Here is a 22,536-nt window from a genome sequence, read left to right on the forward strand (position 1 = left end):
AGATCATCGCAATTTCATTAGCAAAGCAATCTCGTTGCTTATTGTTTGACTTAATCCCCTGTCTGTTACAAATAATTGCAAAATACGCCTACCACAATAAGATTTGTTTGGCATTTTTTAGGTTTAATTTTCTCTTATCCGAAACGAATCGTTATTACGGTATTTGTTTTAACATATACCCTTTTTTACATATAAATAAAGTTATAGCATAATTATTTGTTTGATCACCACTTGTAGAGATTCCTTGTATTTTCGTGGTTCTTGGTGTTTTTCGTAAAATAATAGCCTTACTCAATTATTATTTTCACTTTACTGACAAAGTATTCCCTTTTCAACCTGTCCAACAACTGAAATCAGTCCAGTCTTAACTCGTGAAACTTTTAAAGCATTTATTTGCTGTACACATACATAAATAAAAAGGAAATTATAAAGAAAAGGAAAACACAATTAGAAGCTGTAAGTTCGTTACGAAATAAAAACAACATAACACGGAATCGAAAAAGGGAATATAAAACGTAGATAAAAAAACGAAAAAAGCAACACAACAACAGTCAATGAAAAGAAATATTTGAAGTGGAAGGCTTGTTGGCTTGATTCAATGCAATACCAAGAGAACACAACAAATAAATCAGTAGCTAAAGAGGCGCCAAGAGAAAGCGTCTCTGCGGTTTATAGCGTGAAAGGACCCACGGCGTCTATTTTTAGCGAAATTCGCCGCGGCGCCGAGTTGGGTGAAGATTTTTTTATCATTTGCCTGTTTAGCGCCGGTTTATGTTGGGAGGGTGGGTGCGGCTGGGGGAGGGGGCGCGTTCCAACGCACCCATACCCCCGCGTTCCAGCCCAAGAGAAAGGACCCTTGCCGCGTCGCGGGGTAAGGCGGGTAAGCGAACATAGCGGGTGTGCGAAAATATTTATTTTACCCGGTTTTCATGCCAGCTCCAGCGTGCAGTAACGATCGGTACGTAATGGCCTTGCGCGGATGGAGCGTGTTAAGAGTGGCCAAACAAGAGGCCGCCTTTCCCGGTCTTCAAAGCGGCGCAGGGCGAAATATGATCACGACCAAAAAGCCCAAATGCGACACGTGTCATACGAAGGGTCGCGCCGTTGACGGTCGCCTGACAGATTTCTGTCATGCTTTGCAAATATTTATTATCTTGTGCCGGGATAATGAAGAGGGAAACTGTTCCAGAATTTATTTCAACCTATGTTTCGACCCTTAATTACCAGTCACTAATACTTGGAATGGAAACTGTAGCGTTAAGCGGCGTGTTTTGAAATAAAAGTGGACAATGTGTTTCGTTTCCACTGCAAGACCAATAAAAAGACACGATTGTAAAATGTTAGAAAACAGTGATTTTTTGACGTTTCAAAAATATTTTGTAAAGTGGCTAAAGGCACGAGTTTTGTAACGCCACAAATGTTATGACTGTTTCGTTTTACCCTTGGCGCATAAATAAATAAAAAAAACTCTTATACACTTTGTCGAATCCCGACCGATCACAAATAAGGCAAAAGGGAACTTGCGAACGCGTGAAAAGAAACGCCTTTCCGTTCGGGCGCCAATTTTTTTGTAGTTTCGAAAATAGTTACCCCATCCTGCTTGGTTGAAAGGCGATAAAAAACAAGCTCCGTTTTTTTTTCGACAAAGAAATACCCTAAATAAAGATAGTTTGGCAAGAAGAAGAATACTTGAGCGGCACGCGCGCGAAAAAACGAGCGCAATAAACGAGATCGGATTGTGCTGGAACTGAACATCGCACGCCTTGCTTTTTTTCGGTGATTTTGTTTGGCTTGCTGTCACCTTTATCGTCGTCTCCGCTCGCTTCCCTCCCTGAGAACCGACCTCTCGGGTTCGTTACGCGACGACAGTAGCCCTTCGCACCGCTGCGGCTGCGGCTTTTGCGTTTTCTCAACGCGGCGCGTCCGTGGCGCCCTAACTACCGACAGCCACATGCCTGCACCACCATGTCGTTGTAGGTCTTGAGTATTACTTGGTCGTACTCGTTCAGGTACAGCATCGAGATTGAGTCGAGCTGCGTGGGCACGCAACACGCTCGCGGCACAGCCTGCTGTAAAACGGCGTGCGCCAGGGACTGGACGATCGCGTGGTTGGTGGCGTTCATGTTGTCGGAAAGCGGGAAGTTACACTTGCCGTCGCAGTAGTAGGCGTGGTAGCCGTGCGGCGCCGCAATCCACGAGTCCCAGCCAACGTCCTTGAAGTCCACGTAGAGCGTCCGCTTGCGGCACAGGCGCTTCTTCTTTTTCCTTCGGCGGTTTTTGCGCGACGCGTCACGACGCCGTCTGCTTAGCGACGTCGACGCCGCCTTGCCGTCGTGCGTGTACGTCAGCAGCATCGGACGTTGGTGGTCCCACTCCTGGTTGCTGACGTCACTATGCAGGTCGCGACGCAAACGCACGTGGCGCGCGTGCGCGCCCTCTGGCGGTGTCCTGTCATTGTCACCGACCACTTCCACCACGAGTCCTCGGTTGGCCGGATGCTCATCCTTTGCCCACCTTCTCGTGGCCGCGCTCACGTCGAATCGTTCCCACGTGCTGCTTCTGACGTCAATCGGCCGCGACTCGATCAGCCTGGTCACGTGACTCCCGACAGCGCCACCCAGCGGCCGGGATGAGTTCGTCGTGACTTCGTAGACGTTTATCCGGTATTTGCTGCCGTTGCTTTCCGTTTCCTGTCTTATCTCTTTGCGGTGAATGAGCAGCTCCGCGGCGTGCACCACTTCGTACGAAGGAAGGGCGGTGAGGTCGAACCGCAAGCGAATCTGATTCGTCGAACCGTCTGCCACGTGTTCGTCGGCGTCTGAATTACGAAATGCATTAAATTATAATTGAGCCTCGCTAAAAACTATTATCCTACTTCACGAGCAAAACAGGTGTGTCGGTACCGTTTAGAAATCCAATTAACCTTAATTTTAATATTTTTAAATTTAATTATTATATTTTTAAAGAAATGTTAAACAATGTACTCGGGTTTAACGTCTTGACAACGCGTACGTTACAAATTCTTGAGCCACACAAAAAAAAAGAGTCATGTACAAAGGACCCAAATGTAGAATTGCTAAGTGCTTTTAAAGCACAAAACCCTAATTTTGATACATGGTCAATTACACGATAAGATAGTTTGACCCCGTAAATATTGCGCTTCCTTAACTGAAATTTTTAAATGCGTGTTGCGCACGTTTGCTACCATCTGCCTAAGCCATGTCTGTCGATCGGAATCCGAGTTATCCAGGCAGCCATTGTTCGCCAGTGTGATTCGCCACGTTTTTTGCGGCTACTGTGAACCCTTAATCGTGCGTATTTTGACAGAGGGATTATATGACGTTTATCATGCGGGACGTAAAGCGCGTTCTGGGGCAAAGAGTATATTATTAGTTATGGAGCAAGGTCTTTCCTATTTTACTTAGTTTGTCCACGGAGGCGTGTAGTTTTTGCTGCTAAGGCTTATACGCGCCATGCGTCTTAACGTGTGTGTATTCTGCAAAGGCTTCGAACAATAGAATTGTCAAATTTATTTCACACAATTCGAACGCGGCAGCGGTGTATTTATGCCTATATAAGTTATGTTTGTGTTACATCTTCGTGTTTTAGTTTAAAAATTTAGTTTACATTTTTAGTTTAAAAATCAAAATACTGATTGGAAATCATCAACGCTATTTTTGTAAGTTATTGATGTGTCACACACGAATGTCAAACATTTTTTTAAGAGCACAGTCGGTGGAAAACGAAAGCGGGAAGAAAAACAACAAATTTGGGTGTTTGGCGCTTGTTTTATTTCGATTTTGTCTTCGTCTCATTTACGAGCGACGTCGGGTCGTCGCGTGTAATTTCCGCATATAATGCATTCGCGGGACAGCGAGCGCGGCGCTTTGAAACAATGGTGACGCCGCGACGCAATTCGGTAGCGATTCGGTGTTTGTTATTGCCCTGCTGTAAGTAGTTAATTGTGACTAGACAAAGGGACAGGCGCCGTTCGGTCAACTGCCAGATTCGAGCGACCCAGAGCTGCAATGATCGGCCGTATTTGACTGTGCATTACGGCTTGCGAACATCGACTACGGTGGTATCTTAATTGCGCATGTGACACAATGGCGCACGAACTGTTGGATAAAACTTACACCCAGATGTCCAGCGCTGTTTTTGCGAACCGTTTGAGGCGATTACAGCTAAACCAGTTATTTTCCTGTCGAAACTACAAGAATCTGGCGAAATTGCCACTGTGTCGAGAAAGTACGAATTTGGGGCGTCATTAAGGCTTTTGCTTTCAATTTCGAATCGAGATTTGTCTTGTTATGTTGCGTTTAAGGTCTCAATACCGTGGAAATGGAAAACGAACTAATTTTAACGCAAATTTATGTACCTCAATATGGCCTACTAAAACAAAGTTTTACTAATAAAATTTTTACGTTAAGTGAACATGGCATCGTGATTTGTCTTAATGGCAAACATTTTTTTGAAACTTTAATCCCATAAACTCTGGTGACGGAGACAATCATAATGGAATTTTAGGGTTTTAGGCGCGTGCTAATGTTTATCGAAACAAAACAATCCATTTCTTCCGTTTGTTAACAAGCTTACACCCCTGTCCATGTACATAATGGGGAGAAATAGACACAAACTGTCGTATGTTACTAGTGTAAAACCATAATGACTCATTAGTATATTTACATTGATGCGCGCCTACATACTGTAGGACCTTTTAACCAGGTCAACGTCTGTATAAGCGGTAAATACTTTGGGCAGGGCATTGGGATTAACCCATGCGCCTGTTTTAAACTGTATAGCGAATAATGTTTTATTATTTTTATAAGGATGACCAGTTATCAAAACAAAAAAGGGGGTAGCGAATTGTTGATTTTACTGTTCCATCTGTCAAGCCCCTATGTAAATCAAAAAGAGCAAATACATTTTAATAATAGTTGCGAAGGCAGTGAAATTTTATTCGTTTCCGACAATATCTATAAAATGGGGCAATGATTTCCAATGTCAATTTGGCGATGTTTGGTTTGCCACTTATTGTAGCAGTTTATTGGGTAAGGTAAAACCTTTTATATGCACATATCACGTACGTGTAGCAAATTACCAATGCAAAGTGTTTCTCTTTATATATATAACATCCAACGTGTAGCCACTGTGTTTTGAACGAATTACGTAAACCCTCATTTAGGTCTTAGTAACGATTAGAAGTAAAACAACCAGTGTACCAAATGCTGGTAATTCAGGGTCAAACACGAGAAAACCAGTGAGCTATAAACTCGATACGGATACGACGAAGTCAAGTCATAAACAGAGGCAATACTTTGCGGCGCATCCTGATCGGGTTACCCCGGTTTGACGAGCGCGCCAGCGACTATATGAAGTCCGAGTATATTTCATTAAAAGTCGCGTCGCTTAGTTCTTAAGTCGTATATACGCGATGGGTAATCGCGAATGCGAAGCGTCATGTGACACCGTATACTATATTGCGATCAGGTCTCGTAACTACTTTATTTCGGTCAGCTCTTTCAGCGACGCTTGACAAAGTGATCTGCAGTATAAAAGCACACGCGAGGTGTTCCCAATACCTATCCCTTATTAGCCTATCCTTTTATTAAAGCACGAAAACAATCCCATTACGTGAACCACAGCGCGGGCCTAAACGCAGCATTAACGCGCGGACTGCTAATTTTAAACGCGAACGTTTGCTTTCGTGCCGGGGTCGCTATATTTGGCAGTCACTGTCAAACGCCTGGTAAAGCTGACGAATTAATATGACGTAAAGTTATCAGTCACCGGTGACTTTTTCACCAAAAATCCTAGCCCATGTCTGTGAACTTAATTTTATTTTTTAAAAGTTTATCTTGCGTGTTAAAATCGACGCAAATTAAACTTTTAAAAAATAACTTGTCTGTTGAATACGATCGTTTAAAGCTGGGACTATCCGTATAATAAAACTAAACCTGACGGACGTTCAACAACAAAAGTTGACATATTCGGAGGTCATAATATCTCCAGAATTCATGTTGCTATTTGGCGGAAATTTTCACCCAATCCTTGTATTCGGTTCAGCTATTAGGCGCCTACACACTTAATCGAAAAAACGTCTTTTCGACTTACCGATATGGTGAAAGCTCCTGGCCGTGTTGACTCGACTGAGAAGCTCGTCGCCGGGCAAGTCAAAACCCGGTTCCCAAGCGGTGGCCAAGTCGGCCTGGGCCTCGTACGTATCTCCCATGTGCGCCCTGTACAGGTGCTGCATGATCCTGGGTATTTGGGTGCCTGGCGCCGGAGTCGGACGCCTGCTCAACGAGAACATGTTCAGCAGTCGGCGCTCGTAGTCGCTGACCAGCTTTTCTTCTTCTTCGAGCTCGCCCCCGGTGTACTTGGCGGCCTGGCGGATCAGGTTTTCCCGCCCGACGTCTGACAAAAGCCCCGAGCTAATGTCGATCAGCTGCTGCACGAGCAGCGTTAGGAAAACCAGGAAGTCAGCTTTGGGTAACAGCATAATCTCCGTTTCCGCTTTCAGGCAGCCTTTTCGCTCACTTCCCTCAGAGAAATATTCCTTTTTTGTGTTTCTGAGTCTGGTTATTGGTTTCAAGCTATTTCCCCTTTACTTTTTGGCATCCTTCTCTCACGCGGAGCTCGGCAGCCTTGCTTCTTCCTTGTCGGTCTGCTGTTTCCTACACACAAAAACACCGGCGTTCAGATTGGCCGCGCACATTTCTGCTACTTTATTTCACCGCGAAATCGCCGCCGTTACGTTCAGCCTGCAACTCGGTAAAGCCAAATCGCTTAGACTCTCGCGTCGCCGGCAACCCGAAAAAGAGAAGCGAAGAAGGGGCTGCGCGTGTCGCCAAACTCTCTCGCGCGTGCGTGAGCGAAAGAGCTCGTCGATTAAAAAAAATTCCTTTTACAAATGAATCGTAAAACAGCCGTATTTACTGCAATCTGCAAAACAACTTAGTTTTAGCCTTATCGCTTTACGTCCACCCTATATCAATTTGTTTTGATTAATTGTAAAAAACATTATACGCAAGCATTTAAACATCTTCAAATAAATTACTTCTGTAATATTTTATTTCAATACGGTTCTATAAGGTTTATCTGCTCAATTTCGCCTTGTTTAAACATTTGTATCGCATTTTGACCGCTTTTTGTTAGCAAATCGTAGCAACTGGCCACCCGGCACGTTTCAACAAGTGTAAGTACAACTCTGGGCCATGTCGCAGACACCCGGCGGTATAGACGCGGCGAATACTTAGCCACCGCAAATTTCCAATGAATATTTTGAGCAAATAGCCGAGAGCATTGGCATTTGTTTGAAGAGGGTTGAACGAAAGGCCCGAGCCGGATTCGAATTGAAAGGTCCCATTCAGTTTGGAGCTAATCCATTTTCGTCCCAACTGGACATAATCAAACCATAAGCGATTGTTTGGGACGTTGTAAGGCGAAACATTGATCAGCGAAAGGTTAAAAATAAGGTTAACCGCTCTTTCTCTTTCTCTCTGTTTCACACTGTATAAAATGACAAATGTATTCTTGTCAGAGTAGAGCGAAGCTATTAGCGTCACTTAACCGTTGGTGGACGTTTTTTCATTCACTAAATGGCAGACGAAAAGCCCAGACTAATTGTCAATAGCGTGCAGGCATTGTTTTTTTTGGTTTGTATGGTTAATGTATAGTGTTAGGCTGCGGTTTTACCTTGTTCATTAGTATGGTTGTCTCAATCAACTTGTTTTGTCAATCCTATATAAACCCTTGCCAAAATTTAACATATATAAATTGCTGCAAAATTCTTGGCATTAAATGAAATAAAATCAAAAGTATTGTCTGTCCGTTGATGTATTAGGAGCTTTAAATGTTGAATGCATCCGGTGAATGATTTTGTGAACTAACGAGGCACGCGTATTGAGCGTCACAATGCGGACACCATTTTGGGCGCGTTTCTTGACTTTTTTTCTCGAAAAGGCACAAAGGTGGATGTCTGAGTATGTCAAACAACGGGGTAACAATGAAAATTCGGGGCGGGGCCCCCGATGGCCGCCAAAAGCGGACTTAATCTCTTTCTGCTTGTTTAAAGTGTCATCGTTGAAATTAAGCTGGTGAACCACTGTTTGGTCTGGAAACTTGGTTCGCTCATGTCGACGTGGATTGAGATAAGAATCTATGTTTTCGATGAGTGTATGATGTGATGCGACAATTAGCGTAGCGCCGTTATACGTATTCACTTTTACTTAAATTGAGTTTATCTCAGAAAAGAAGCAGAAACTTGTTGCTGCAAAATTTTAAATGAACGGTATTAACTGTGTACTAAAGAGTGCTTTAAAAACAATGGGAGTTTATGAAACCATCAACATAAAAACATTTACAGAGCCAATAGCTAGGCCTAGACTATTCACTTAGCGTAACAGTATTCAGCTTTGGCCGAAACTTGGAACGCCTTTTTACAACTTCACTAAGGCGCTTTAAAAGCGTTTTAACTGGGCTTCTTGTACTCTTGAAGTGCGTTTAGGCAAAGGAGGTTAAAGTTACGCTTTCTACTCATGTGGCGGCGCGGTGAAAGGCTTTGGACGGTCGGTTAACATCCCACCTCACGAAAAAGCAACACGCGAGACTGCGCCGTGACATCATAACATATCGCGCTGGCAATGAGCGACACACTGTCGTCAATATTGACATTGGTAATCGCAGTTACAATAAACAGGCCCAATGTTAAAATTGCGGGCTTCACGTAACAGCGACTATAGTCATATTTTGAAAATTTGGGTCATTTTGAGCAAGAAAGAAGATTGATTGCGCATTATACGATAAATAAACCTGAAGGAATTCGAACTGTTTTCAGTTGACTGGCAGTCGCCAAACACTTGTAAGGCTATGACGGTTTTTAAACGCACCCAAACATTACATGTCGTGGTAAGGGGTCTTGTAAAACAGCAACCGGCAACGTACTTCTTAGCTTAATCTCCCGTGTTTTCTTACCGGGCGCCTCATACAACGGATTTGCGCCAAGGGCCAGCGAAAGCGGCGGACGTCCCCAGCGCAAAGAGTTATACTGCCACTGTACAATATAATTAGCAGCGCGTAAGTGGGAGGCACACTTCCTACGGCCCAAAGGTGCATGGCATGTCCGCGTTACCGCGCCGGACCGCTTGCAAGGGTTTAATCACATAATTGCGGCTTCCAAACCAGTTTCTGCTGTTTGTTTTGGATTATTGTCGTAAAATTTGCGTTTAATTTACGGCCTGTTGGCAGCGTGGCGAGTTGTTCACGTTGTAATGGTTGTTGTCGTATTTTCAGTCGTTTGCGTTTGCGACAGCTTCTGATCTGTGCGTTCAGCGAACAGCTGCTTAATTTTTTTTGTTAAAATTCGTGCGCGTAAAATTAAAAACAAAATTGATTTTTGATGAATGACCCGACAACATAGGCCTTTTTGTCTTTTTAGGGCCATACAATTTGAAGCTGGAAAGTATAATAATTAGGTTGTTGTGTGGAAATGGCAACCCGTCGTTTCAGCTAAAATATTGCAGGCATCAGCCTTCACGAGTTCAAACAGTTTTGTAAGTGTTAGTAAATTGAAAAGAAAAACGAATAATTTGAACAAGAAGCAAAACCTGTATATGGCGGCGAAACGCGTCCAGAATTACGCAAGCGCAAATAACAAAATTGAGGTCGGAAGCGCAGTTATCAATCTATCCGGGCAGGAATTCCTCCGGAATGCGAATCTCGATCCGCATTCCTCGGTTTATTGAGAAATGTCCGAGTCCAAAAATATGCACAGCTAGCTGGTGTATCGCGTCGCTGCGAACTTGAAACGGGCGCGTAACCCCGTGATTGGCACTGCGCGAAACAAACAAAAAAAACTTGTTCCCACGTCGAATACCGCTACTTGAGCGGGAAGATTATTACATGGGCCGTACTATACCACTTTCCACAGCTTTAACGCTGTCGAACACGACAACGCGCAAGTTTCCCATCGACTAGTGCAACGATGACAGTGATCCCGCTCTTGTTTTAAAACGCTAAGTAACGGCCCGGGCCCATTATTATCGCGCCGCGCACAAGTGCCCGGTCGCTGCCGGACCGTCGCGATTACAAAGGGCGACTGTGACTTTCGCGGCCCGATTTTCGCCCGTATAGACGTATACAAAGCCCGGGCGAGCTAAACCCAATAATCGAGGCGACGCAACGACAGTTTTGACACGACTCTGCGGTCGCCGCGACGCGTTTTAACTTCCTCGATTCGCGCGGATTTCTTTTTCTTCCCTCATGGCTACACAAAAGCTCTGGCGTTTGGCCAAATACTTCGACACGTGTGCCTTCGACGTTGTTAGACCATTGGAAAAAACGTAATGCGGTTGTTTTTGAAACGCTTTCAACGAACGCCAATTAAAAAAGAAAACTTCGTCCACCAATATATCCCCGTGTGATTCATGGTTATTTAGGGTTCCAACCTTAAGCTTCTTTTGACATTTTATCTTGATTTAGTCACTGTTTTGGAATCCAAGGTGTCAACAAAAAAATAGCTGTTCTGTTAATTGTTTTGTTCTCAATATTTTGACTAATAGATAATAATAGGTCGTCGAATTGCTGTAGAACAAAAATGATCACCAGAGAACCTATTTTTGATTTATTTTATGCCTGTTAGCTATAGTGTTCATATTCCACAGTGCTATTTTGAGCATTACGTCTTGTCGATACAGTGGATTAAGAACTTCTCTGCGGAAACGGGTTGCAAACAGAATTCTACGAGCCGGAATAAACAACTTTCGACGGGTAAAGGTAGGAGTTCCCCATTTCAAAATGAGGCCCGAAATCGCATAAGAGCCGAGAAAACGATGGGCTTGCGGTTGTGTAATGGCCTGTAATACCATTGTGCCCCGATTGGGTAATTGTCGGCCTCAAGGTGCCTGTGTGCGGGCCTAAGTGGTACCAGCTTGTCCGGGGGTCAACCTTCTCGACACCTGCTAGACAAAGCCCGACCAAGATTGGAGGCTAATTTTCGCCTTGGTGGGCGGCGTTTTGCCGTTCGCCAGCAATTGACATTAGTAGGTTTATAAGACTCGTACTGTTTTGGATCAACGGTGTTGTATGTGTATGTACCCTTGGTTGTTTTTCTGCTGGATGTATAAGTTGTTTTTAAGCGCCCAACATAGACTCTATAGTAGCGCGATTTGTTCGAATTAGTTCGGCTATTGATAAAAAGAAACAAAAACGCTCTAGCCCAGGAATTCAGAAAAGGCCAATTTTCTGAAATTAAAAACGTATTGTCGGCGCTTTTAAATTATTTGCGAATGCTTTGCCAGCCGCTCGAATACTCTAAACCTCGAACGCCCAGCGTTCTGCGGGTGCCGCTTGAGCGATCTGTGTAGCCCCAATTCCACGTTTTCACCCCGTTGGTTTATGGTCGTACCAGCTAGGGCCACGGATTCCAGGCGTTCCGCGGCAGTGTAAGTCGTCAAAGCACTTGAGCCGGGGCCCTGCGAGGCACTAAAGCACGCAAATAGCGTTGGAGCGATGCTAATGAACTGTTAGTCAGCGGCCGGCAATCGCATTGGGTTGCCGCCTACAACAACACAACTGCGCCGAAAAATCCGCACTGCTTAAGCCCGGCTAATGTTACCCGGCCGATCGCTGCCGTTGCATTGCCTTTAAGCAGGTCGCCCTTAGCATAAGTGTAATGCAAGGCCGCCACCGTGGGTAAGAAACCACCACTAATGTTGTGCACCTGTCAGGTTTTTCTGTGATACGCTTAACGTGAAAGGCAGGCCGTTCGTTACACACCCAAGTGGAAACTCATATTTCATATAGGCCCCGGATAGCGTGCCGCAGTCCCAACTCCCAGGGGCAATCATTTAGGGTGCACTGGGTCATTTTTAACAGGCCCCTTTTTTCGTTGGGTAACGGCACTCTTAACAGATCAGACAAATGTTGAAAAACGCTCTTGTAAGATATGACAATTTTTTTAGGTTAAATATGATACGCATTGGAGATTGCCGAGAATGATATTTAAAATTGCGTTGGCAAATGTGTACATTTGTATATAGATCTACTTTCGTTTATCTCTCTGGCCTCTTACAGTAAAGCTTCGCGCCAAACGTTGTCCATAAGCGGCTCCCGCGAGCAATTCTGTTGTCGCCAAAAAAAAGAAAAAAATGCATCGGCCGATAAGCAGCGACTGTGAAATGCAACAGAATGCCGACAACATCACGTCCCGCGCAAGATTTACCAACGCCGCCCCGCCCGGATATATTTAGGCTGCGCTAATGCGCGAAGGAAGCCACGGCGCATAAAGCGTTATATACGGTTTATCGCACCTAGCTTGGTTCACGCCTAAATCGCAACAACACTCTCACGCGTCGGCGGAAAATTCGGCAGAATTCCGATCAAAGATCAACTTCAAAAAATTTCCTTTTCTTTTCTTTCTTTCGTCAGCGCCGATGAATCAGCCCGGAACAAGAAGCGTTTTGTCAAGTGTCATGCTCGTTTTCACGGTACGCACGCCGGGTCAGTTCTGTTTATTGTTGTTGTCCATCGCCCTCTGACGATGACGAATGGCTCTGGCGACAGGCCATCGGCAGCCGAGACGTCGTGCGCGTTTGCGCATGCGCACTGCACTTTGCCCTCCCGTAGCGCCATATTTATGCATAAGCTCGGCCTCCGAGAAGCAATGTTACTGCCGGAGGGGTGTGTGGGCTTGAACAAATATGGCCGCAGTCGTGTTGCATTTGAATACATGTAAAGTGAATTGACTGAAAGCGGAGAAAAATGGCGCCGCCACGTGTTCAATGCTCTGGCTTATGTTTGCTACCTAATAGGCCACTTTGAGAGTCAAATTGTTGTTTATGAGATACCTTAATAAACAAATAATAGTTTAAGTCGGTAAATAATATTGATTGCCAAACAGTGAATAAACTGCCAATGGACTTCTTTATAACATGCTCCGTTAGGCTTAGCTATTTGTATCAGTTTATAAAGCTTTATAGTATTAACCTGTACGGAAAACAATTCGATTATACGCTTAGAGCAACGCTTTTGGCCAGGTTACATCCCCGTAATGATCCTGAGAAAAGATCACAGCACTCGCTTGATGCCCCAACAACAGACCGTTTGGCACTATCTTGATTAATTGACTCGGCACTGCAGCAGCAATTCGAGCGACAATATAATTCGTTCGAATTGTAGCAGTTTCCACTTGTTCACAGGGTGCGGAGCGGTCGTGTATATATAAATCAAGAGGCGAGGCTCGTTAACTTAAATATACTCATATGCTGGTGGCCGTAAGACGAGAATTTAATTTCCCGCGGCGCCTCAAAGTAAAGAAAAACTGTTTAGATCACCTAATTTGAAATACGTGATTTTTCATTAACTGCGTCTTTGGCGATACCGTGCGAACACGTGTGTCTAAAAAACTAATAATTTAGTCCGCAGGGCAATTTCTAAATAAAATACACGAGTAGAGTCGTTCAATACGTTATTTTCAACAAATTTTTTTCTTTAAAACGAAAAGTTCGAAAGAATTTTGCTGAACTGTACTTTTCGCTGTAGATGTTCAATTGTTCATAATTTTATTAATTTTGCTTCATTTTATTTATGAAAATTATACACCTCCAACAACACTGTACTTAAATTTGCTTTTAAATTTTGGCAACTGTGTAAAACGTTGCTGGCATATTTGGTTTTATATGTGATGTGTAAGTCTCGGTCAACTTTGGGTCAAACGACCCTGCCCCGAAATAGCATTACACAACATCCAATGCAGCAAAGGCAGTGGGTAAATGGCCTGTAATAACACGCTCCAAATTGCGCCCTACGTCGCCATGTAATTGGCTAGATGCGTATCGGGGTCCTGTCTACATCTGATTCGGGTTTGATTACAAACGTTTGCTGAGTTTTATGCGCCGTTGCCAAAGCCAAAGAACATAAATCGGCCCTCTGTGATTTGTAGCCGGGGCCGGTTTAAGATCCCTCGACCTAGCGACTCCAGGCAAAGCAGTATTAGCCGACATCACTCATACCAGTAAACTACATAATACGCAGTAAGTAGGGCTTAGGCTGGACGACGTCGTTTACGGTATCCCCCTGATTTTTCCCTAACCAGCGGACTTGTTTGCATCAACGAGGGGCCGCTCGCTTCCTCGTAAATCGACACGCTTTAATTCCGCCCAATGGCAGGAAATATGCGAAGATTTGCTTCATTGGTTTAGATTTAAACGCGTGTGTTTTTCGGCGACGGGCGCGCTGCAAAATCCGTTTTACATATCGTTTAGCGAAATGGATACCGACTTCGGCAAACGCAATTAAGGCACTTTACTGCGATTTAGCTATAATATGCAAATCTAAAACCTTAAGATGGATATTTTGCAAAAAAACTTATAGCTTTGTTTAAAAGGCGGATAACACTGGTAGGGAACCCACGTGTAAATTTCTATAATGAGGCGTACAATTATTGCGTGCACCAATTAATATTCGTGTGACGAAAAGCAAACAAACAGTTGCAATGCTAATAATAATAACCGCTGCTGTTCATATGAAAAGTAAATATTCCTTTTGCTTCGCTCTTCTGTCTGCTGACCCCGAGCAAAACGCCGTATCCCCGCCGCAATTATAAGCTCTACGCACGACTGTATATATTTGCCGGTTAACCCGCTGTTTACACTTCGAGCGACGCCAAATTTCACGCCGCATTACGATCGCTGGCTGCTGCTTTGCTGCCACAATGAACCCTGGCTGCCACAGCCAACCCGCGTGTGAGGCCGTTTATTGGGGGTGCTACGCGTTGGAGATCGTCGAACCATTTTCTCAGCAAGTCAGCCAACAAATGCGCGGCCCCGTAACAAAAATATAACACGATACCATACGTCACAAATTTAAATAAGATGGGAGGACGGTTTTGACTCGCGTCTTCTACTACCTTGTTTTCGTGTTATTAGCCAGTTGACACAAGTACTTGGCCTATATTCAACTTGTTTTCCTCGCTTTTTGGTGGCCGCTTTTCCAATTTGTACGATGAAAACAAAGTGAAATGTGGAGCTCTGTCCTTTAAACTTTGTTGTGCCGTGTCAAACCACAGACAATGCTGATAGACTTGTCTTTAAGGTTCCAACCTTTAACAGGGAGGCAGACGGCACGGATGCGAGCTTTTTCACTTACCGTAACATACACACAGCTCGTCGGAGGTTAAGTGAAAGCCCGTTTGAGCGCGGCATTCTTCACGGGAAAAAACCCGCAGCCCCCATATAGGCCCACCGACAACAAAGACTCGACGAATAAGCGGAGACAACGCGTAAATGAAGCGTAGTGATTGCGTGCTGTTGTTCAACTTTTACGAAACATACCAGGACGACTGCGATTTCTGATGATTTGTGCGCTGTTTCAACTTGAAATCCGAATTTACGAGCGAAGTGTGATTGTCAATATCAAATCAATTCAAAAGTTAAACCTTGCAGAACGCGCAAGCCTCAATTACCTGCTGGCGTTTATGGATAAACCCGGCCATTAGAGTACGCGATCGTTTTAAGTCGGTTCCTATACTTTTAAAACGCGGTTCTCGGTCTGATGCGATAAAATGATTACAAGTTTCGCAATGCCGAATGCGGTTTCAAGCTGAAGGAGAAAATCTCGCTTGTTTCGAGGCCAATAAACGTCACAGCCCGGGACTCGCAAGGCCCGTGCCCTGTGTATGAAAACACGCGCGGGCCCCTTAACGACACTGTTGATGTATGGTCCTGTCCTTTAGCCGTCGATAGACATCAGTGACAGGCACGCGCAGTATTGACATTTACCTGCCACATCAGAGGCAAACATGTCGTTGCGGTCGTTGGGTACAAGTCGGTATATAGTTGCCATAAATTTGTCGGAGTTTGCTCAGTTTAGTTGTTTCCTACGAATTGATGCCGCATCGCAACACTTTGTATACACAGGGTCTTACATCGCAAATACCCAAAATATAAAAATGCTTTAAAGACAGCTTATTTTGCGGAATACTTAGATTTAGACGAGCATATAAAATTCATTACTAAATAATAACTATCGCAATAAAATGCAATTTAAAACTACTGGTACAAGTTTTCTAATATTGTGGACATTTCTGTGACGCCATTCCAACATTATTTGCATATTGTCTAATCTCAGCCTACTAACCAAGAGCATCAGGTGAAATGCGACAAGAGAATTACGGGAGGGGGCCTCGCACTTTAGTTCTCGAAATCGTTCGTCCGAGCCGAGCAGTTCAGTTTAATGCCGTCACCCCTTTTGCCACGGTCAGTCGATCTCGTGCACTCGACAAACAAGTTGAACGCAGAGGATTAACGTGCCGCTATCCCCAGGTATACGTTTGCTGACGGCGCCAGAAAGTGGTGAGTGTTTTTCGCGTAAGCCGTGCATCTGTCGTTACCCGATCACGGCTCTATAGGTAAACTTCCTCTAATGCACTGGACACTGGCGCCTACGTTTTGCTCGGTCGCTAACTTTTTGCTTTGAAGCCGGAAGAGTTTGTATTCCGATATCCGACGCCTTGAAAAAAAACGCGGAATTTGAACAGTTCGGAAAAGCAAACGTTGTATCTGTTATGTGATGAGCAGCAATTTCAATATTTGTCTGTGTGCTGTGTCATGTAAAATAAATTTCAAATTTTAGACGATTTGCATGGGCTGTGGTACAGGCGCTGGTTAGACGCAAGTACTTACATCGTTTCAAAAATTTTCGCATATGTAGAAAACATCCGATTATGGAAAAGGGTAATTCGCAGAACCCATATGAACTCGTTGCCACCCCACACAATACGAAAAGTCTAGATTCGGGCTGAACTCCCACTAAGTCCTCCAGACACTTCTAAGCGTTCTGCTGGCTTGCGCGCCGGCTCCTGCTCCATTAAGAAGCGGCGGAAACGTGATTTATTGCATTCGCTGTAGCAACAGGCCAATCCTGGCATTGCTCGGCCGAATAAAGTTGCGCGACAATTCAGATCGCTATCGGGTGACCTGTTTTCCAGCTATAAGCGCCATTTTGTCGCTGCCGATGTCGGCCTGTTGTTGTTGTGTAAGTTACACGGCAGTGACAAACGGCGATAGGACAATAAAGCTTTGGCTATAGTGAGTATGTCGCCTCTAGTTTAGCGAATTAGCTTTACTGCATCAGCACTGTGCCCACACCTAGTACCTTAAAAGCACGTCAAAAAACAGTTCACCCGTTTCCCTTATGAAATACGTTTTGCTTGCTTATTAAGTAATTGCCGTTTTACATAGGCCTAAAAATACACCCTTGTATTAAAAAATACCCTCGCAAAAATACCCTCGCCCAATTAGTTGGAAAGTTAGTTATATGTAGCAAGCATCGCATGTAGAAACAAGAAAATGTCCCAGGGACAGTTGCTGCTATTGACTTGTGAAAGCGCTCGCTGCAAAGCAAAGCGAACGAGAGCGAGTGAAAGGTCGAGCATCCCAAAGCAATATTGCGAGTAGAATCTGGCTCGCGACACCTAAAGCGAGCAAGCGGCCCCGGCCAACAGGGCAATTGTCACACGCGCAAATGCGGGCTATTACTGGCCAGAAGCGACGCTTTTAGAGATTGCAATCAGCCGCCGAGTTACGTTGTGACAACTCGCAAAGCGAATAAATCGAGAAAAATCGCCCGCGTCTGGCCCGTTGCTATATATTTATGTACATATGTACCGCGCTTGGATTCGGAGTTGTTTTAGGCTGACACAAATTGCGTTTTACGTCATTCGTCGCCTTTGCGCGCTGCTCCCATAGTAATCGAATGTTTGGCAACGGCGAATCCGCCGAATGCTTTCTCGCATAAATGTAACAAATGGGATAGTTTACATAACTGAATGTATAATAACTGACAGGAGAAGTGACAAAGCGGTATAAAGGTGCCTTCAACGTGCTACTCCGGTCAAGCTATTTAAAACGAATAAAATCTTCAGTAAACCGTAAACAAATTTAAGTAATCATACAAAGAATTTATGACATTTTGAACTCAGCTATTAACATGCCTCCTATGAAAAACGTGCTATGTCATTATTCCGTAGATTTGACAAGGAGCAGCTGTCGATTCAAACTCGTGCTGTTGCCAAAACACCATTTCAACATAGCCCAGTTTCCTGAACGGCCACAACACACAACGCATATTCACCGTCGCCAAGCACAGTCGTAGAGGCGACCTTTTCCTCACTCATGCGTGACAAACAATCATTTTAACAGACGATGACGGTCGTTACTGGAAAGCGCTGGATTGTGTTGTATTACGCAAATCCAATAATTGCATCAGAACAACTTCCAAGCGCCTATATGAGCGCTGTCGCTATTTCTGGCCGTTTACTCATAACCAGGGGACAATGCGGCTCGTTGAAAATTACTTTCTAATTCTGTACCACTTTTTTCTTTGCGATTGTGTAAACGAATATATATAAGGCAGTTGCCTATAAATATAAGCTTTCGGTTATTTCAATTATGATAAAATTTATTTAGCAGCATTTACAGAAAAATATATAACTTTACTACGCCAAGATTATTACGCACTTTTATAATTCCGTATAGTGAAGTGATGAAACCACGCGCTTTTGTTTAACCCCTTAAACCGTTGGGAAGAAGCCGGCGATCCCTTAAGCCCACCATGAACGTACGCAGTGAGGTTCATAAGTTTCGCTCGTGAGCGGTAAATATGACACTTGGTTTACCTTTTTCTTCTTTTGTTTAAGGTTAGGGCTATAAACATAGCACTACAAATATATACTTGTATCGGAAATCGCCCAAATTAAATTGGAATAAATTGTAGGGCACTTCAACGTTTTATCGCTATTCTATGCAGCTTTAAAGCGAAAAGAACACATTTTTCAATGATGTTGCATCACCGTCAGCAAAACAGTGTCTCGAGAGCCCCGTCCGAACTTTAACCCACTTACCCCCAAAAGGGGTGCGGCCCGGGCCCCTTGACCCGCCCCACTGCCTGTCCAACATCGAAGGCTTGCATATGAGTCTAAAACGCAGCCCCATGGCACTCTGAACCTACGGCTTTGCTCTCCGCGAATTCCGCGGCCTTCTTTTCAAAAGCGACAATTTTCCCAATCGGAACCGAGCGCGTCGGTGCCAGGGAATCGTCGGCGAGCGCGTTTCTTCGCCGTTCGCTGAAAGGGGGTGGTTAAAGTATTGCGGTAAATGGCCCGGCGGCTCCGCGATGGCGGGGCGCGCACAATAAAACGCCGCAAGACCCCCGAGCCTATATACCCGGGGCTGTGGGCGCGAAGCGGGGAAGGTTAGACTTCGCTTGTTGTCGTCGCTAATTACGAGCGACACTGTACACCAAGGCAAACAGCGCTCTATAGCGTCAATAAAGCGCTTCAAGGGGGAAAGGGGGTAACGGGATAACGCTTATTCTCTCTCGCTCATCGCCGAGTTTTAACATTACTAAGTCGGACCGCTTTCACGCGATAAGGCAACGGCCCGAGTCAATAAACGCGTTTCCGATTTTCGCATCCAAGGCTGTATCAGTATGACCGTCCCAGGTCGACCGGAAATAAACTCAGACTTCTCATTTACCAACGTTATACTTTGCTAATTTATTTTTTAACTTGATCGCGATAAAAAAATTGTTAGTTTCTTGTCTTCAACGCTTTGAAATATTCATTAGAAAAAACATTTATGTGTAAATCACTGGTTTTCAACGGAGGGAAGTTTTTTAAATGCTCAATGTTGCCGCGAGATGTTTAGAATTTTTGAATTTCTAATTTATTACTTTCTTGGTAAGCTTCGTGACACAATACCTTGTGTACGATTAGAATGCAACAAACATTTCTTACATTGTACATTGTTAATGTTTGTTTTTCAGTTTCGTTTATTCTTATCCACGTTACGAAAATGTTGAAAAGGGTGCCGAAAAGGTTTTGAATCAGCTTTTCCTGAATAAACAAAATTCTTATTTTTAACGCATGTTGTCCTAACCAGTATTAGAAACTATTATATTAAATTTACACCCAACCGTAAACAAAATTGCGATGAAACCAACAAATAGATAGATGAGCACGACATCTTTAATCAGAGTTCAAACGACGCTCGATGTCCTTGCTCGCGTGACTTCGGCACTCACATATAGGCCTGTATATTACTAAGGGACGATGCGCTCATTAAACTCGCAAAGGCGGGCACCTGCAGCAATCAAGTACAAATGGATTTGCAGGCTGACCGTGTTAAAGGTGGCCCGGGCAGAACAGCGAGGATCGACCGCAAGGGCTTCCTGCTCTTTTTGTTGTCTCCCGCCTCAGGTATCGAATTACCGCCTCCCTCCCCTGTTTTGTGGTTAGCTTTCATTGAAAAATCCTCGCTTAGACCCCCCGAGTTCAAGTTTCGTGTGGGCAGAGTACTCCGTAATCTGTATTTTGCTTCGCGGCACCTATATTTCGGTCTATGAGTAAGTTTGTAGTAATGAAAGAACTTTGCGATAGTCGAATGATGTTTTAAAGAAATTAAATTTCCATTTCAAAATCTGTTTGTTGAAGAACTTAATAATATTAAGCAGACAAACATGTTTGTCATATGTAATTCTGTGTCTTTGTTCATAAAATAGCAGTTTTGGTGAGCATTTCCAAATTAACTAAGTTTTCTTTTGACATGTCTACTATTATTGTTGGCTATTACTACTCGCGAAGGCGCGTGTTGTTACACGTGCATGACGAAGATTTAATTTGCAACATATTATTATACATGTGGTTTTCCTCTACAAAATTTTGAAATTTGATTTTGACTTGGCCCAAAAAATTGGTTTATAATCTTCTTATGCTGTGACAGCAACACAAAGACATATTAGACCCAGCATCGTTCAACTTGGCAGTTTTACGGAAGTCTATCAGTTAATTGTTAACTAACTGGCGATTGAAGCGCGTTTAACGCTAGCCTTTCTAACCAGAAGGGCCCGCGCCAATGGGATGTTTGTTACATTGGAGCGAACAAGGTGTCAGCTGCATGGCGTTCTCGCGTGCTACGCCCGTTCAAAGTCGCGATTCTGCGACCTGTCGATTGCTGGGTGTTACGGCCAGAAGCGACCGAAATCTCCTGTAATTACTGCGGTCAAGTTCGTCCCGATTCGCGGCCACGGCGAGCTCTGCAGCGGGCCCCGGCCTCCAATTACTCCTCGGCGCGGTTTAATTAACGCCAGGGCGGCTTACAAGGTGCGAAACTTACAACAATTAAAGGCGACTTCCTGTGACTATTCTCACCTGGTGCCCGGCGTTTGGCCGTCGGTGGCTTGCAAAATCTTCCTGGGGTTTCGGCTTGAGGTTTTAGTCTTTCCGTAGTCGGAGCAATAATCCAGCAAGACGTTCAGGTTTCAAACAGCGGTTTTGTTATTAGCCTATCTTGGCAGTAGGTCGGCGGCAATCTGAAACGAAACGTGGAAAATGGTCGGAATGCTTTGTCGGACTTGGCCTTGATATCAACCCGCTATTTATAAGTCGGCCTTCACCTGCCTGGCCGAGCAAATTCCCTGCGCGCCTCTTCTTCGAAAAAGTGCGAGAAAATGAATAAAACCCGTAATTTTTCGAAGAAGACAAGTGCGCGCGATATTCAAGGCAGTCGATGCTAATCTTCGTAAACAGGTGCCTCCGAATATTGTCGCGAATCGATTTAAGCGTGGACGACAATTTGCACCTTGCTAATGCCGCCATTTATCCGACTCCGCCGGTTATGAATCGGATATTTGGAAGTCCAGGGTGTGTTGGTCTAACGCTGGCAAATTTCCGGCCAAATAAGCCTAGATATTGCGCTTGAAATTGCGTGAAGCACGTGGCGTAAACTTTATTTTACATTAAAAAGCAACGAGACGCGCCAGCCGTACATACGCCAGTTGTCTGAAAAGTTGCTATGAGAAGATGAGTATTTGCAAATAAAAGGCACCAATCGCTTAAATAACGTAAACTTTGAGTTATCGACAAACAAAGATATGATTTCATTTGTGGCTGTTTTGTGGGGGTCAATTGACTTAAATCGAAAGAGAACGCGTGGGTATACGCAACGAAACATTAAACTTTTTCACCAAAGGTCACGTAATTTTTAAGCTTCACGCATGCATGCTAACGCCTAACGGTACCAATGAATGGCATTGGATGCGTTCAATCAATCCTGCAGCTTAAAGCAAACCAAACCGGCACGCGATCTTGATGGAATCGCCGGCGAATTACTCAAAGTTTGGAGAACTTGTATCTTGGCGTCGGCGGCCGTAACCCGAGACCGGGCGCGAAAGCATAAGCAGAGACGGCCCGTGGCAACTTTTCGCCGACTCTCTGGATAAATCTGTGCGATCATCGCGTTCCGAGCGAGCTGCGTTGCTACGTCGAGCGTGAAGGTGGTTTTTAGTGCGTGCTCGTGCGTGAAATTTGTTGCTGATCAAGTGTACTGAGTGTGGAAGGCTGGGCGGCAAATTCCAAGAGCAAGGTTCACCACCCGCACACTCCGCTGTCTAATGAACCCGCCTGTAAGAAAAGCCATTGCCGTTTAATTGCCCAAGGGCGGAGGGTAAGAGGGGCTACTTTCACGTGACAGTAATCAG

The 22,536-nt window shown here is 44.4% G+C and overlaps 1 protein-coding gene across 1 annotated transcript; it reads right to left on the reverse strand.

Moving 5' to 3' along the window:
* Positions 1–461: 461 nt before the first annotated feature.
* On the reverse strand, positions 462–21,573 carry LOC146169758 (bone morphogenetic protein 2-like). Its single transcript, XM_083382355.1, has 3 exons — positions 21,209–21,573; positions 6,115–6,677; positions 462–2,818 (listed from the first exon to the last, which is right to left on the reverse strand). Exons 2-3 carry the CDS (start codon positions 6,500–6,502, stop codon positions 1,938–1,940), a joined length of 1,269 nt encoding a protein of 422 aa, XP_083238481.1. The 5' UTR covers positions 6,503–6,677; positions 21,209–21,573; the 3' UTR covers positions 462–1,937.
* Positions 21,574–22,536: the final 963 nt, after the last annotated feature.

Source organism: Ascidiella aspersa, chromosome 1 (assembly GCF_963924565.1).
Source record: "Ascidiella aspersa chromosome 1, kaAscAspe10.2, whole genome shotgun sequence".
In the NCBI taxonomy this organism is placed as follows: Eukaryota; Metazoa; Chordata; class Ascidiacea; order Phlebobranchia; family Ascidiidae; genus Ascidiella; species Ascidiella aspersa.

Excerpts from the sequence above, each read along its gene's own strand:
- LOC146169758 (XM_083382355.1), bottom strand. The coding sequence starts at position 6,502 with ATGCTGTTACCCAAAGCTGACTTCCTGGTTTTCCTAACGCTGCTCGTG. Across the intron at positions 2,819-6,114 it reads CAGGAGCTTTCACCATATCG|ACGCCGACGAACACGTGGCA; the intron begins GTAAGTCGAAAA and ends TTCGTAATTCAG.